The sequence below is a fragment of the Miniopterus schreibersii genome, assembly GCF_964146895.1.
Source record: "Miniopterus schreibersii genome assembly, chromosome: 19".
NCBI classification, from domain to species: Eukaryota; Metazoa; Chordata; class Mammalia; order Chiroptera; family Miniopteridae; genus Miniopterus; species Miniopterus schreibersii.
In genome coordinates, this window is record NC_138119.1 from 15,530,675 (window position 1) to 15,549,384 (window position 18,710).

The window sequence follows — 18,710 nt, forward strand, 5'->3', positions numbered from 1 at the left end:
CCTGACCGAGAATAGAACCACGATCTCCTGGATCCTAGGTCGATGCTCAACCAATTAGCCATGCCCAGCCAGGCCCGAGGATATTTTTTTATAGATTTTAATACTTTCATTTGAATTAAATGTTGTGTCATATTAATATAGCCTTCCTGATTTCTTTCTGATCATGCTTAATATAATTTCCTCATACTTTTATTTGGAGGCATCTACTTTCTTTTATTCAGTTGTGATTCTGGAAATTATACTTAAAAATATATAAATTGCCTTTTGTATGTCAATCTTATCTAAGACTTATTGCTTCATTTAAAAAAATTGCCAGGTAATTTTTTCTAGTACATTTGGTCTACTACTCACTTTAATCTTTGAAACAAATATTTAGCTCAAAATTTAAACAAAAGAAAATTCATACAGTAATTTAGTGAGGAATGCTTATTCTATCTTCTCAAGTGCCTTTCTATACCACCTAGTTATACATCCTGGAATATAAAAAAGCATTTACACTAAGATGTCACTTGTAACACACATCAGTAACTTAATAACTGCTGTTTTGGAAACAAATTACATGCAGACCAAAAAACAAATCATATGATTGCCCATGTTGACCCATAGATTTGCATGTGACTTTCTTCTTCAGTATGGCCAACATCTGACTCGCAGCCTTCCTCACATTTAACATCTGAAGATCATTTGTCCATCATGGCATCAGAGTATCACACTACTTTCATAATCCTTGTTCATGACATGGACCATTTTAGCATTTTTTTTTTTAGGCCTGGTGATATGATTTCAAAGTACATTGAAAGACGCTGTTTTCTATTTCATCAAAATCTTAATTTTTCATTTTCTTAAACCAGATAATATATCCCTAGACGTTAAATACCTTCCACTGAAAATTCAACCAGAAACTTTTGATAGATAGCTGTTCAGAGTCTGATAATCCATTAAAGCCCATGAATGTCAAATCAATCTTCCAGTATTTGAAAATTACCTAATATATTCCAAGACATTCCATTTCCAACAGGAAGTCTCAGATAGAGTATCTTGTCCAATAAAGAGATTCTGAGTCCAGAACAAGATTTCATACCTTACCATTCAATATCACCATCTTTGAGAAAAATAATTTCACCTCAGTAAAAATCAGGAAGGACTATTATCCAGATCACATACACCAAAGGAATAACAACTATTTCACAAGTATCTTTCTAGCTGCTGCTGGGTGGGTTTCTTTTGCCATCAATTGGAAGATGCATTCCAATATCAGAAATACTAAAATGTGAGAAACATAGCATCATGGGTTAGAGAAAATGTGGCTGTAATATATTTCAACTGCCTAAAGCTCAGCATGGCTTTGCATATAACCACTTTACCTGATTATGTCTGTAACTGGTTACAGATCATATTTGCAAAAAAAATTCATCCCTCTATATTTAAAGCACCATTGTCAGTTTCACAAGACTATTTAAAACCCACGTGTCATATAAAGCCAAAGGCTGGGCCTCATTTTCTAGTCTACTCTCTCTTATCACTAAGAAAAAGGGACTAAAGTTAGGTTATATTTCTTTTCTCCTCACTTTAATAATCACACCTTTTTCTCACCAGCTTTGTGGATCCCTTACTGCAATTTGAAACTCAGCTGAGTATAATAGAGTCATCCTTTAAAATGGTATTTGCTATACCAAGTCTTGACAAAGTGCGAGAAATGGGGGACGACCAAAATGAGAGGCTCGACCTGGAGGTGAGCGTTTGGGCCCTTTAATCGTGATGGGACATAGTGATGCGCACAGCAGTCCTTCGCAGTGACTCTCTGCCGGTCGTGACCTTTGTGGTTTTCTCCTTCACTCTTTTTACATACAATAGATACATAGCACTTCCCAGCACTAATCTACAGCCCTGGACTTATGAATTCTACAATACAATGGGATTTAATGGATGGTATGAGTTGAATGGATTTTTGGTTAATTGGCTGAGCAAGGACAGGGAGTTTACTGGCAAGTTCTGCAAAGAAGGAAATGTGAGCCCAGCCAGGCATGGCTCAGCTGTTGAGCATCGACCTATGATCCAGGAAATCGGGGTTTGATTCCCAGTCAGGGCGCATGTTCGGGTTGTGGGCTCAATCCCCAGTCGGGGGCATGTAGGAGGCAGCTGATCAATGACTCGCCATTGATGTTTCTCTCTCTCTCTCTCCCTCTCCCTTCCTCTCTCTGAAATCAATAAAAACATATTTTTTTAAAAAAAAGGAAACATGAACAGAGAAAGGTGAAGGTGGGAACAGTCCCATAGTAAGATGAGCAACATGTGTGGTGTCTGTTTCCTCAGCATAACTGCACAGCACACTGGTTATGTGGGGTGCAGAAGAAACACATGGCACATGGCATTGGGTGAGCTCTCATCACCATAGCTACTGTTCTCCTTTCTTACCTTCAGTTTATGGGAAGAACTCAGGACACCAGGATGCAAAACTACAGAAAATGGGGTAAGGCTGGCTGGCTGGTTGTACAACATTTTTGTTTTTCAGGAATTATACCAAAGTATTTTAAACATATTTGAGGACACTCTTCTGATCTTAGTGTCTAAAGACCTCTACAAACTGCAAATCTTAAAGGTAAAGGGAAAATGAGCAATTTTGGTTTTGTGTTGTAAACCTAAGCACACTCCCCTTCACTTCTTATTTCCCATTTGCCATACTTAACATCTCCTTCAAATATCTGGTGGCTAAAAAAATTTTTTTCCTCCATGTGCCAGTATCCACTAAATGAAATCACTTCTGTTTATTTGAATTACAGAGATGCCCTTTTAAGAATTTAATTTTGGGAGGATGGCATAGACACGTCAGAAGGCAAGTGCCGTGTGGCAATGTAAGAGAGAACACAACAGGGGACGGCAGAGAGTAGAATGACTGGTCTACACTAAGTTCAGGTCCATGGAACAGTGAACCATGCCTTGATGGGGTCTATATGCAGGTTCTTCCCTAACAACTCTGGGGCTTTTGTGAGCATCCTATGGTATCCATGGAAACCCTAAGAATGTCCAAAACCTACTTTTACATCTGGGACCTCACTGTGTCTTTAAGGTCCCCCAACCAGAGACATAAGTCTTCTCTGGTCATCCTAGGGCCTTTAATTTTGCATTCCTTACATAATGGCATCAGGGGGCAGCTGTCTGGAAATACTATAAATCCGTGCGTTGTCCAAATCATAAAATACATTCAAGGAAAGAAGCAGAATTGGTATCTATGAGGACAAGAAGCCCTGTGAAGGAAAGTGAAATATATTGAGCTAATTGGTGCCTAATTTGAGCCAAATGTTTCCTGCACATTTTTTAAATTTTAACTTCACAACTTTTTAAAGTTTTGTTCTTGCTCCATGATTACAACCCTCTCCCTATGCATGCTTTTTCACACACACCCTCCCTCATGCTGGGTATTGAGCAGTTACTCTATGGCACTCAGCTGAATACTTACTACATGGGTTATCTCATTTGATACTTAACCCTGTGAGGAAGCTACTATTATTTCTCCCACTTTACAGATAAGAAAATGGAAGTAGAGAGAGGAATAGTATATGCAATGCCAATGAGTGGAGGAGCTACTCTAACTTGGGAGCCTGTTACTGAACCATCTTAGTCTCACACCTTCCATGTCTAGAAATTCTCCCCGTTCTCAAAAAGCACCGAACCTCACTTCTGGAAAAGTCAGGGGTTGACTCCTCAGACTTTCAGAGATGTTTCTGCCCTAGGAAATGGACTTCAGAACAGGTTTAAGCAATGGGAACAAGGGAAGGGGTAGAGATCTGGCCAATCATTGGCATAAAGACTATGGATTCAACAGACTGCCTTAAGAAGTCTGTTAATAGTGATTGGCCTGTGAAGCATATGCAGGTATTCTTCCCTTCCGAAGGTTCCCTGGGGATTTAGAATAGACAGAAGTTACAGCAAGAAAGACTGAATCAAGATTTTCAAAAACTGTTTAATGGAGCTGACTCCAGCAGTGTACTTGGCAACCTGAGCCAGGAAATATCTGGGTGGTGAACTGGGAAAGAAAATTCTAGGATAAAATGACATTTCAAGACCAGATAACATTTCAATGTTTTTACTGAAAATCAGATCCTGTGATTTACAAAAAAGAGAGAGAATATGTATTTTGAAAGAAAAAGAAGAGAAGCCACTGATGATCCCCTCATCCCCTTGTGGTAAACTTTTCAGGATGCTCGCCAACATGACTGTTAGAGTGGATATTAGTAAATACTTGTGTGTAGAATTATATAAAATAACACCCACCATAGGTGTAGATACTATAGTAAGTGAAGGAGTATACTAGTAGAGAGTAGTATACTGGCTGGTTATTGTGCATTTTTAAAATAAATATAGGTTAGGTGTGAAATAATCAGAGACTGTGGTGACCCTTGATGTGGTGAAGTTAGAAATGGAAACACCATGACTGTGGTGATTTAGAAATGGAAACACCATGGTTCTAGGATGGCTCTTGTGTTTTCCGCAGGAAATGGCTGTGTGGATGAATCAAGATAGATCATACATGCAAAAGAGAGTCATGGTTATCATCACCAGGGTGCTGAACTTCGCATCCAAGAAAGTCAAGGGATATGTAAGTGACAGCAGGCTATCTGGCCACCTGCTTCTGAAGATTGTATTTCTATAGTGCTCTTTTCCAAGACTGGGGTCCTGAAAGCATTTGATGCCTGCTGGGTCTGATTGTGCTGGTGTCTGATTGTGCTGGTAGGTTGGTATATTGGGAAAGGACTCTGTCACTCAGCAGAATTTCTCAAGCAACCGATAAAGATGCCTTGTGCTTTACACCAACAGAATGAGTGTGTCAAAACCGGGCTTTTGCTCACTGTCTCAACTATCCTCTATAAACCACACAAAGTCTTTTGTAACCTTACAAAGTCTTCCATCCTTACTTTCCTTCTTATTTCACCTTTTCTGTCATCTTTTTAAACCATTATTTATGTTAAATTTATACAAGTGATTCCTGAGTACCTTCATTTAAACATGCTAGAGACATAGCCTAAGTCTTCCTTTACTACCCTCTTCACCCCAATCCCTTTTTATGAATGTCTAGTGATGTGTGTCCTGCCCAACAACTTTCAAACAGATCCACACATGCACACATGAAGATATATAACTTTGTTCCCTTTCAGATGAAGAAGAAATAGGTATCTCACACTTGCCAGTGTTTACTGGGGTTTTCTATATTTTGAGTGTCATCATTGCCTGCCTTTTATACTATCTATGAACCTGTCTCACTATTGTGGCTACTCAGCAGCTCTCAGTTACAGTTGTAAAGGTCACTGTCCCCTGCACACAGCCCACCCCTCAATTATGAAAGAACAAATGTGTAAATTCACACATGCAGCAGAAGGCTCTCATCCATTGTTGAGGGTTCCTAGCTATGACTGAGATTTGCTTGAGGAGCCGTAAGTGAATAATCTATCACTCTGTTCTGCAATGCTCGCTAAATGCCACCAGGTGGAAGCAGACCAGCATTTTCCAGGACATGGAAACTAAGAGCTTACACAGTCATGGAAGCATCAAACTGTACTAAGTTAACTTTCTCTTTAAATGATGTCTTCCAAAGATGGCTAAGTCAGGAAAATTAATAGGGGTGAGTAAATAAGTTACATAAAATAAAACAATCAAAAATATTATTAATAAATTAAATATTAAAAATATTTTAATAAATTAAAAGCTGAGCTTCCCAGCTGAGATCTTTATATCTCTATGACACAAAATCAATGAAGATTTGTCCTGCCCTTCTCTAACTAAATGTCACTACCAATTCTGTTCTCAGGAGTACCCACCTAACCCCTAACCATTCTATTCACTGAATAAAGACTTTTCTTCATAAATTACCCTAACCTGTGTCTCCCAGAGTCTCAGAGGCTCCCATCCTATTGAACAATCCTGACTATCATTCATACTCTATCAGAAATATTTTAAGTGGTATTCCTCTTATATGATCCATGTGCCCATCAGGATAAAAAACAACAACAACAAAACAAAACAAAACAAAAACTGCTACAATAAAAAAAAATTTGTCCCTTCAATTAAACTATTAAAGAAATGTGAGCAAAATATGTCATCTTATAGCATTAACAGAGATTTTTTTTCCTAGGTTTGTTCCTTTGGTACATGAGCATTTAAAAAATGGAAGGAAGATTTCCAGTCAAAGATAACAAATGGATACATGTCTTTATCTCCCATCTCCAAAGTTCTCACAAAATGATAGCAATGAAATTAGTTGAAGGTATAAATCCATAGCAACACAGAAAATGAGTGAAAGGTTTTCAGTGGGCTAGGGATGTCAACAAACTTCTACATGAGAGAATGGAAAGAAGATGGTAGCTGATTAAGCCTGGCAGGGAAGGCTGAGAGGCTAGAGCACATGAACTTAAAATGAGGGACAGCTGAAAAGGAAGGCAGTATGCCCTGTGGAACCCCAGGAGCGGCTGGAGCTATGGAAGCCCAAGTAATGATAGTGGGAGGCAAAGGAAGGCTGAAAACACATGCATTAACTAAAAGAATTCATTGAAAGTTCGTGCAGAAGAATCTGTATTGCCTCCCCTCCTTGACACACACACTCTATTCCATGGGGACATGAGCCCACCTATAGGCAAACTCTGAGAAATTTTTTTCTCAGAATAATTGTCAGTTCCCTGACAAAATTATCTTGGTTCTGTTATTTAGATCTACATGACCCCAGTCTCACCTCCTAATCATTCTAAAGCCCACCAGTTGACAAGCCTTGTTCACACAGAAAACCCTACCATGGGACATCACATTCTTAAATATGACCAGACAACCAAGACATGTGAGAAAACCCTCCAAACACAAGAGACCAACCAACATAAATAAAGAGAAAAAAAGATAATTAAAAATAGATGATCAGGGTGCAGCTGAGAATTTAATCTCAAGGACAGTAGATAAGACATTTGTAGGATTCCTAAAATAGGGAGATTCCCAAGGCATCCACAGAAGCAAGAGTTTATCTTCCCTTCTTTTGCCAAGATCATCATTCTCAGGTCCTAATTCAGTTATGCTTTTGGTCCATGACCCAGGTCACCTCACATTCTTCTTCAGAATGACTGTGTGTGTGTGTGTGTGTGTGTGTGTGTAAGAAAGATAGATGATAGATACATAGATGATAGAGATAGATGATAGATGATGATAGATAGATGATAGATAGATAGATAGATAGATAGATAGATAGATAGATAGATGATTGATAGATAGATAGATAGATAGATAGATAGATAGATAGATAGATATAGATGATAGATAGATAGATGATAGATAGATAGATAGATAGATAGATAGATAGATAGATAGATGATAGATAGATGATGATGATGATAGATAGATAGATAGATAGATAGATGATAGATAGATAGATGATAGATAGATAGATAGATAGATAGATAGATAGATGATAGATAGATAGATAGATAGATAGATAGATAGATAGATAGATAGATAGATAGATGATAGATAGATAGATAGATGATAGATAGATGATATACAGGAATAGATAAAGGGAGGATAGGTGTGGATGGGTCAAGCAACCTGAGAGGCAGGGATGAGGGAGCATGAGAGAAGTAGAAAAAACGAGAAACAGGCCTTGGGAATCCCCTAGAGGGCTGACTTGGACTCTACTTTTACCGCCAACACTTGCTCCAATCATCAAAGTATTTATCTAGGAAAAGTAATCACTTGTCTTAGAAACAAGAAGATTCTTCAGGCCCACTAGCTTATCAAACCTACATGTGGACAGAGCCCTTTAACACATTGTATGCGGGAAACGTATTTATACGTTTTACGTTGACTGGTAGTAGAGCGCGTGACAAAAACTACCCGCAAACAATGTGTTAAAAACAAAACATAACAGAAAAACATTGGTAACTGTACTTATACCTTCACAAAAGCAAAATGTCTCTTCCACCTCTCTTCTCTTATGTCTCCACTGCCCTCTTTTTTGCTTTTAATCAGGCCAATCAAATCAGCTGAGATGAAATCTAAATATTTGAGCAGCCTATGTGTTAGAGAAGTTACAGGGAACAATACATAAATGTGGTAGTAGCTTGGACATCAGAAGTACATGCTCTGAATTTTAAAAAATTAATTTCCCTGGGAAGAATCAGAGCCATTTCTGGAAGAAGTCACATTTCTCCAGGGGCTGAGAGTCATCTGAAGCTTCTCATATATGGAGAAGGAAGCATGAGAGTGTTTGGGTATCAACCCCTGTACCTCCCCTCAAGTATCCCGAGAATTGGCTACCTGCAAATTGCTACTTGATTTATGAAAAACAAACTAATAGTGACTCAATGAATGAGTCACTGTGCTCTCTAAGCACTTCGCTACAAACTTTCTTTTTTGTCATCTATGTTACCCCCTTAATCTCCATAATAACTGTTATAAGGTGGCATTTTTACCTGCATTTCATAGAGGAGGAAACTGAGGCTCAGTAACAGAGGCAAGATTGGAACACAGATTCTGTGAACTCTGAAGCTCATCCTCTCATCCTAGTCTGGTATACACATTAGAGATTGAGGTACAGACATTTAATGTTGACTCTGTACAGCAATACAGTTTTCTCCTTTGTTTTCTGTTAGACAAGTGTGGATGCTCCGTGTCTGGGGGTCTTGGCAGCAGAACTGTCTCTTCTGTGTTCCAACACCGATCGAACCATCACACAGCAAGCGGCCTTTGGAATGTATCACCTCCTTTGTATTGCAAAGTGTCAGAATGGTAAGAAAGAGTCACCACCTTTTCTAAGGGTTACTAAGAACCCAATAAAAATAGAAAGCAGAAAAACAAGAGAACAGCAATGAAGCCAAAAGTAGATCCTTTAAGAATATCAGGGGGGGAATTATAAGACAGACATTACCAATATCAGGAATGAGAGAGATGATGTCACCAGAAATGTTATGGGCATTAAAAGAATAATGAGAGATATTATGAACAACTTTATGCTGGTAAATTTGACAACTTAGATACATTCATTGAAAACACAACCTACCAAAGCTCACTCAAGAAGAAATTAATAACCTGAATGGCCTGTATCTATTAAAGAAAATGAATTTGTAGTTAAAAGCCTTCTTACACAGAAAACTCCAGCAAACATTCAAGGAAGAAATTATACTAATTCTATAAAATTTTGTGCAGAAACATGAGGGTGAGGGAATACTTACCAACTCATTCTATGAGGCTGGTATTATTCTGATATCAAAACCACATAAAGACAATAAAAGGAAAATAAAAACAAAAAAACTACAGATTTTTTAACAAGTTTAGCAAATCAAATACTACAATACATAAAAAGAATGATATAATCTATGGAATTTATCTCAGGAGTGAAACATCAACTTAACATATGAAAATCGACTAATGCAATGCACTATATTAACAGATGAAAAAATATAATTATATGACTATTTCAGTAGATACAGAAAAAGCATTTGGCAAAATTCAACATCCACTTCTGATTTTAAAAGATAATAATAATAACCTCTCAGAAAACTAGGAATAAAAAGAAAGCTCTACCTGCTAAAGAACATCAGGGGGGGAATTACATCTATGAAAAAGCTACAGCTAAATCATACTTAATAGTGAAATACCAAGTGATTTTCCCAAAAGATCAGGAAAAAGACAAGGATGTGCACTGTCATTACTTCTATTCAACACTGTACTAAATAGAGTCCAGAAATAGATCCACATATATACAGTCAAATGAATTTTGACCAAATTTCAAAGGCAATTCAGTGGCGAAAGGATAAATTTCAATAAATGGTGTCTAAAAAAAGGTTATTTCATATGGTGATGAAGGGAGACTAGAGTTCGGGGGGCAGTGAGCACGAAATGCAATATACAAATGATGTATTATAGAATTGTACACTTGAAACTTACATAATGTTATTAACCAATGTAACCCCAATAAATTTAATTTTAAAAATTGGTTATTTATAGGCAAAAAAAGAACTTTGATCTATATCTCAAACAGGTACAAAAGCTAATTCAAAATGGATCATAGGACTAAATGTAAAACCTAAAACTATGTAACTAGAAGAAGCCTTTGTACCTTGGATTAGGCAAAGATTTCTCAAATACATCACCAAAAGCATCACTTGTAAATGAAAATAAAATGATAAGCTGTATTTCCACTCCTTGAAAGACACTGTTAAGAGAACAGGTAAGCCACGGACTGAGAGAAAATATTTTCAAGTTATATATCTGACAAAAGACTTATACCCAGAATTTTAAAAGAATACTCAAAACCCAATAAGAAAACAGACAGCCAAATTAAAAAAATAATAGTAGATTTGGGGAGAGATCCAAGATGGCAGCAGACTGAGTGGAAGCTACACTGACACTCTCCCAGGACCAGTCTGGATTTACAACTAAAACATAGAAAAACCATCCGAAAAGCCAACTGAAAACTAGCTGGAGAGCGCCCTCATAACCAAGGAGGAAGAGTGGAGACCTCACAGAGACGGGTAGGAAGTGCAGACGTGAGAGGGCTGGCTGGGTTCTCACAGGCAGAGGGATATCTCAGCTGTGGGGGTTCCCACTGAGGACTCTGGGGCCTAAACCCCAGGCTGGGCTTCCCAGCCAAGAGCACCAGAACTGAGAAAGGTGCCCACATAGCATCTGCCTGTGAAAAGCAGCCGGATTTCTGTCTGCCAGGGAGAGGCAGGTGGAACTGCAGGCACCCTCTTAAAGAGCCAACGCACAGTTTCCTGTGCAGCCGCTCACCTCGGGCTCTGGCGGAGGAGGAATGAAGTGAACTGAAGCTGTGTGGGGAGAGTCTGGGGTTGTGGGCTCTGGAGAATGAGATCAGGGGACTCCCCTCTGGATCCCTGTGCAGAGTCATTCCCCCTGACTGTGGGGTCATGTTTCTCAGGCAGAAAATTTTCAGCTTTTGCCTGAGGGGGGAAGCAATTGCCCACCCTGCTGGAAAGCCTCTCACCCTGCCCAGAGGAGTTTCTACAGCCTCAGGCTTGTTAAGAAACAGATAACAACCAGCTGCCCCACCCTGTGGAGCTTCTACAGCCTGAGGCTCATTAAAAGAATCAGATTAATCAGTCTGCAGGCTGACCTGCAGAGGCACACCTCACGGTGCTTTGAGTCTTTGCCTGATCTGCTTGGGACCAGGGCCTTAGAAAAGTGACTTTGGTGTGCATCTTGGTCCTATCCAAATGCACCCAGCCCCAGCAGTGGAGACCTCAAGCCTAGAGTTGTTGATAGCCCCTAACAGGGTACTCAGGGTCAGTCACAAACTGCATCTGACATTGGCCTGTACCAGAGACCCTCCAAAAAGACTAAGAGTCCTAGAAGATCTACCTAACACTTAAAAACAAACTCAAAAAAGTAGCCAAAATGGGGAGACCAAAAAACAAGCCCCAAATGAAAGAACAAGAGACATCTCCAGAAAAAGAGCCAAATGAAATGGAGATAAGCAATCTCTCAGTCATAGAGTTCAGAATACTGATTGTAAGGATGCTCAAAAGCATGAAAAAAGATATGGAGGGACAACCCACAGGGAGCTGTGGGGCAGCATGAAACGTTAACAATATTCGTATTATAGGAGTACGAGAGAAGGTCGAAAGTAAGCAGGGGATAGAGAACCTGTTTGATGAAATAATGGCAGAAAACTTCCTTAACCTGGTCAAGGAAAAAGTCATAAGTTCAGGAGGCACAGAGTCCCAAGAAAAAAGAATCCAAAGAGGCCCACATCCAGACACATCATAATTAAAATGCCAAGAATCCAAGACAAAGAGAGAATCTTAAAGGAAGCTAGGGAAAAGCAATCTGTTACCTGCAAAGGAGACCCCATAAGGCTGTCATCTGACTTCTCATCAGAAACTCTACAGGCCAGAAGGGAATGGCATGAAGTATTCAAGGTAATGCAAAACAAGGATCTAAAACCAAGACTACTCTATCCAGCAAGATTATCAATCAAGCTGGATGGTGAAATAAAGAGCCTCCCAGACAAAACGAGGCTGAAAAACTTTATCATTACAAAACCAGCATTACAGGAAATGTTAAAGGAACTGCTATAATTAGAAGTATAAATAAAGAGAATGAAAAACATAGGCATAAAGAAACAAAATGGCAGTAGATAAGTATCTTTCTATAATAACCTTAAATGTAAATGGATTAAATGGCCCAATAAAAAGATATAGGGTGGCTGAATGGATAAGAAAACATGACCCAAATATATGCTGCAACAAGAGACCCACCTCAGAACAAAAGACTCACACAGGATGAGAGTGAAGGGATGGAAAAAATTTTTTCCAGGCAAATGGAAATGAAAAAAAAGCTGGGGTAGCAATACTCATATCAGACAAAACAGACTTCAAAATGAAGACCATAACGAGAGACAAGAAAGGTCATTACATAACACTAAAGGGATCAATCCAACAAGAGGATAAAACCCTGATAAACACACATGCACCCAATATAGGAGCACCTAAATTTATAAAGAAACATTCAGAGGACTTTAAGGGAGAGATCAACAGCATATTCATACTAGGGGACTTTAATACCCCACTGACTTCACTGGATAGATCTTCCAGACAAAAAATCAACAAGGAAACAATGACCCTAAATGACACATTAGATCAGATGGATTCAATTGACATTTATAAAACATTCTACCCCAAAGCTGCAGAATATACATTCTTCTCAAGTGCACACAGGAAGAATGCATTCTCAAAGACAGACCACATGTTAGGACACAAAACAAGTCTCTACAAGTTCAAGAAGACTGAAATCATATCACGCATCTTCTCGGACCACAGTGGCATGAAATTAGAAATGAACTACACTAAAAACACTAAAAAACATTTAAACACATGGAGGTTCAAAAGCATGTTTTTAAACAATGAATGGGTTACCAAGGAGATCAAGAAATAAATAAAAAACTTCCTGGAAACAAATGAAAATGAACACACAACAACTCCAAATCTGTGGAACACAATGAAAGCAGTCCTGAGAGGGAAGTTCATAGCACTAAAAGCCTACCTCAAAAAACAAGAAAAACTTCGAATAGACTCTCTAACCCTACAACTTAAAAACTTAGAAAGAGGACAACAAGAAAAGCCCAGAGTAAGTAGAAGGAAAGAAATAATAAAGATCAGACCAGAAATAAATGACATAGAGACTAAAAAAAACAATACAAAAGATCAATGAAACCAAGAACTGGTTCTTTGAAAAGATAAACAAGATTGATGAACCTTTAGCCAGACTCATCAAGAAACAAAGAGAGAGGACCCAAGTAAACAAAATCAGAACCGAAAGAGGTAAAGTAACAACTGACACTACAGAAATACAAAGGATTGTGAGAAAATACTATGAACAACTATATGCCACCAAGCTGATCAACCTGGATGAAATGGATAAATTCCTAGAAAAATACTACCTTCCAAAACTCAATCAGGAAGAGTCAGAAAATCTAAATAGGCTGATAACTGCTGATGAAGTCGAAGCAGTAATCAAAGGGGTCCCAGCACACAAAAGCCCTGGCCCAGATGGCTTCACAGGGGAGTTTTATCAACAATTCAAAGAAGAATTAACACCTATTCTCCTCAAACTATTTCAGAAAAATCCAAGAGGAACACTTCCAAACTCTTTTTACAAGGCTAGCATTAGCCTAATTCCAAAACCAGATAAAGACATTACAAAGAAAGAGAATTATAGGCCAATATCCCTGATGAACATAGATGCTAAAATCCTCAACAAAATATTAGCAAATCGGATACAACAATATATTAAAAAGATCATACACCGTGACCAAGTGGGATTTATTCCAGGGATGCAAGGCTGGTACAATATTCTCAAATCAATAAACATGATACATCACATAAACAAACTGAAAGGCAAAAATCACATGACCATATCAATAGATGCAGGAAAAGCATTCGATAAAATCCAACACCCATTTTTGATAAAAACTCTCAGCAGAGTGGGAACAGAGGGATCATACCTCAACATAATAAAGGCCACGTATGACAAACCTACAGCCAACATCATACTCAATGGTCAAAAACTAAAACCATTTCCCCTAAGAACAGGAACAAGACAGGGGTGTCCACTTTCACCACTCTTATTCAACATAGTACGGAAGTCCTAGCCACAGCGATCAGACAAAAAGAAAACATAAAAGGCATCCAAATTGGAAAGGAGGAAACAAAACTGTCCTTATTTGCAGGTGACATGTTACTGTACATAGAGAATCCTAAAGACTCCATCAAAAAACTACTAGATTTAATACATGAATTCAGCAAGGTAGCAGGATACAAAAATTAACACCCAGAAATCGATGGCATTTTTATATACCAATAATGAACTCTCAGAAAGAGAAACTAAACTAACAATCCCATTTACCATTGCAACTAAAAAAATAAGATACCTAGGAATAAATTTAACCAAAAATGTAAAAGACCTTTACTCAGAAAACTACAAGTCTTTGAAAAAGGAAATAGAGGAAGATATAAACAAATGGGAAAATATACTATGTTCATGGATTGGAAGAATCAACATCATTAAAATGTCCATACTATCCAAAGCAATCTATAAATTCAGTGCAATCCCTATTAAAATACCAACAGCATATTTCACAGATATAGAACAAATACTTCAAAAATTTATATGGAACCAAAAAACACCCCAAAAAGCCATAGCAATCTTGAGAATGAAGAACAAAGTTGGAGGGATAACAATACCAGATATCAAGTTACACTGCAAAGCCACTGTAATCAAAACGCCCTGGTACTGGCACAAGAACAAACATACAGATCAGTGGAACAGAACAGAGAACCCAGAAGTTGACTCATGTCATTATGGTCAATTAATATTTAATAAAGGAGGCAAGAACGTACAATGGAGTAAAGACAGTCTTTTCAATAAATGGTGTTGGGAAAACTGGACAGGTACATGCAAAAGATGAAACTAGACCACCAACTTACACCATACACAAAAGTAAATTCAAAATGGATAAAAGACTTAAATGTAAGACATGAAACCATAAAAATCCTAGAGGAAAACATAGGCAGCAAAATCTCAGACATCTCTCGTAGCAATATGTTTGTTGATACATCTCCTCGGGCAAGAGAAACTAAGGAGAAAATAAAGAAATGGGGCTGCATCAAAATAAAAAGCTTCTGCATAGCAAAAGAAACCATCAACAAAACGAAAAGAGAGCCCACTGTATGGAAGAACATATTTGCCAATGACACATCTGATACAGGGTTAATATCCAAAATATATAAGGAACTCATAAAACTTAACAAAAGGAAGACAAATAATCCAATTAAAAAATGGGAAAAGGAACTAAATAGACACTTCTCCAAAGAGGACATACGGATGGCTAAGAGACATATGAAAAAATTTTCAACACTGCTAATCATCAGAGAGATGCAAATTAAAACCACAATGAGGTGTCACTTCACACCTGTCAGAATGGCTACCATCAACAAATCAACGAACTACAAGTGCTGGCAAGGGTATGGAGAAAAGGGAACCCTAGTACACTGCTGGTGGGAATGCAGACTGGTGCAGCCACTATGGAAAGCAGTATGGCATTTCCTCAAAAGATTTAAAATTGACCTGCCATTTGACCCAGTGATCCCACTTCTAGGAATATACCCTAAGGAACCCAAAACACCAATCACAAAAACCTTATGCACCCCTATGTTCATAGCAGCACAATTTACAATAGCTAAGATCTGGAAACAGCCCAAGTGCCCATCAGTAGATGGGTGGATTAAAAAGCTGTGGCACATTTACACTATGGAATACTATGCAGCTGTAAAGAAGAAGGATCTTTTTATCCTTTGGCACAGCATAGTAGAACTAGAAAGTATTATGCTAAGTGAAATAAGCCAGTCAGAGAAAGACAAGTACCACTTGATCCCACTTATACGTGGAATAAACAAAATAAACTGATGAACAAAGTGGATCCAAAGGCATAGAAGCATGGAACAGACTGAGAGATCTCAGAGGGAAGGTGGGGAGGGGGGAAGGGGAGGGGAGAGATTAATCAAAGAACCTATATGCTTATAAGCATAACCCATGGACACAGACTTTGGTATGGGGAAAGCCTGGGGGTAGGATGGATGCGGGGTGGAGAGGATCAAGGGGGATAAAAAGGGGACATCTATAATATTCTCAACAATAAAGATAAAGAAACTTAAAAAAAATTTTTTTTATAATATTATTAAATACTAAAATATGACATCTAAAAAAAATAAAAATAGATTTGAATAGTCATTTCACCAAGGAAGCACATCAAACCATGTTCAATATATAGTCAAAAAGAAATGTAAATTAAAACTGCCATAAGATACCATTACACACCCATTAGAATATCTAAAATTGAAAAGACTGACCAGACCATGCATCACTAAGATGTGAGGAACTGGAACTCTCCTACATTGGTAGAGGAAATGATACAACTTTGGAAAATCATTTGGCAGTATCCTGAAAAGTTAAACACACACCTACCATATGATCCAGTCATTCCACAATTTAGTATTTACCTAAGAGAAATTAAAACAAATATTTGTAAAAAGACTTGCACACGAATGTGGATAGCACCTTTATTTGTAACAGCCAAAAGCTGGAAACGACCCAAATGCCCATCAATCAACAGGCGAGCAGATAAACAGATGATGGTATATACATACGAAGGAATGGCATTCAGTGAAGAAGAATGAACTATTGATACATGCAACAGCATGGATGAGTCACATAATTTTCTGGAGTGAAAGATGCCAAACAACAAAAGAATACATGCTAGATGACTCCACTTACATAAAATTAGAACAGAAAGCAGATCAACAATTGCCTTTGGATCAAGGGGTGGGTCCAGGCAGCAGGGGTGAGGGGTTACAAAAAAGGGCACAAGGAAACTTTTGATGACTATGTTCAGTTTTGCTTGACTGTGCTAATGTTTTCATCAATATACACATACATAAAAACTTACCAAACTGTAGACTTTAAATATGTTGTATGTCAATTATATCTCTATAAAGCTGTTGACAAAACGAAATCATTTAAAAACCCACCTGCTGTGGAACTAAAGACACCTGCACTGAGGCTTTGGTTGAGCACTCTGGCTTTCCTGCAACACCGCCCACCCCTTCCCCATCCCCACAGAATGCCTCCAAGTCTGCTCTTCCACTAACAGACTACCCAGTAGCTTTTCAAGTGCCCGGCACAATGCATTTCATGGCTAAATGTATGGCCATCTGGTCAACCTATTAACATTCTGTTCTTCATTCACATTTCACAGAGGCCTCTCAAACAGTTTATGAACTCTGGGTCAGTGCAGTCACAATAGTTACATGACCAAACTATCACCAGGGTGGTCAATAGTTAGAAAACTTCAGAGCTCCAGAATTGGGCAGAAAGAGGAAATTGTAAAGAGCAATGCCAATGAAGGAACCGGTGATCAAATGAAATTTTAAAAAAAACCTAAACTATTTTCTTTAACACAGGGAATACTGTAGAAAATAAAACTTCAAAGTTTGATAGATCTACAAGTCACTGTTTGCTGCCTCCGTCCTTAGATATAGAATTCCTACCCAACATCTTGCAAGGAGACCAAAGTAAAATCGCTCAGGTAACTTAGCCCCTGCTTCATCATATGGCTTTTGTTTCATCTGTATTATTAGTTTTGGCGACAACTTATTTCAAAAAAATTTGTATTTTAATAATTTTTTCATTTTATATATATGGAATATACACAAGAAATAAATATATGCACACACAAAAGGAGAAAATGTGGCTCATTCATCTTTCTTAACTGAGAAATGTATAATCAAGTAATTTTGTTCACATTTCATGGCCCATGGTCCATGGATATTCCTCTAACTTTAAAAAGGGATTGTTTGAATTGTGTTTTTGTACCTCAGTCATGGACATATGGGCCTTTTTTCTCTTCCTGCTTCTTGATCCTTCTCTGGGGAAGAGAAAAGTCCAACACCCCTTCCTACCCCAGCCTCTTCTGCATCTCCTACTAATCACACTTGTCTTCTGATCTGATATTTCCAAAGCTGAAGAAGTTCACAATAATTTCTAATATGTAAATAGCTGAGTTGGAGTAGAATCAATATTTTACATTTCCTCTTAATTGGAATGCCATGGTTTTCCACTTCTCCCTGGTCTGCCCTCAGAGCTGACCCACCCAGATGAAAATGTTTTAATTGCTTTAAAAATCAGGAAAAATAAATAAGTATAATTTAGCTTGAATTATAGTCATCTTAATACCAACACAGTTGTAAATTATAATTTTTAACATTTTGTAATGGAGAAAGAGGCCCACAATAGCAAAAGTGCCTAGAGCCCACGAAAATCATGTGGCCCTGCCTAGTCCTGAAGCTTCCCGTGATGTCTGAGGTTAGGTTGATGTAGGTAAGGCCTGAGGTGATGGCTCTCTCTTTTGGTTTCAGAGTGTAGGACAAATCTTAGTGCCATCTCTGATGACTGACTTTGTGTGGAGTCTCTTTATGAGACTCAGTGCACCTGATCAAGTAATGGCAAAGGAGGCAGCCACCCTGCTGAAATTGATCCTGGAATTCCACTCCCGCAAGGTCACCATGGTAAGATGCCTGACAATGAGCAGGGGAGCCCAGAGCTTACCCTCTAAAGTGCTCCTGTTGCCTTTGTTATATATCTACTTCTTTGCATATATATTCCTT

At 38.2% G+C, this 18,710-nt stretch overlaps 1 protein-coding gene across 1 annotated transcript in view; it reads left to right on the forward strand.

Moving 5' to 3' along the window:
* Positions 1 to 1,241: 1,241 nt before the first annotated feature.
* The window catches only part of MROH9 (maestro heat like repeat family member 9), a gene marked incomplete at both ends in the record, with an annotated part of 36,404 nt that continues 18,935 nt past the window's right edge, over positions 1,242 to 18,710 (forward strand). The window contains 7 exons of the mRNA XM_081121884.1: positions 1,242 to 1,270; positions 1,597 to 1,732; positions 2,513 to 2,599; positions 4,493 to 4,597; positions 8,622 to 8,757; positions 17,580 to 17,632; positions 18,462 to 18,611. Coding sequence (XP_080978010.1) covers positions 1,242 to 1,270; positions 1,597 to 1,732; positions 2,513 to 2,599; positions 4,493 to 4,597; positions 8,622 to 8,757; positions 17,580 to 17,632; positions 18,462 to 18,611 — 696 coding nt within the window. The remainder of the gene's footprint in view (positions 1,271 to 1,596; positions 1,733 to 2,512; positions 2,600 to 4,492; positions 4,598 to 8,621; positions 8,758 to 17,579; positions 17,633 to 18,461; positions 18,612 to 18,710) is intronic.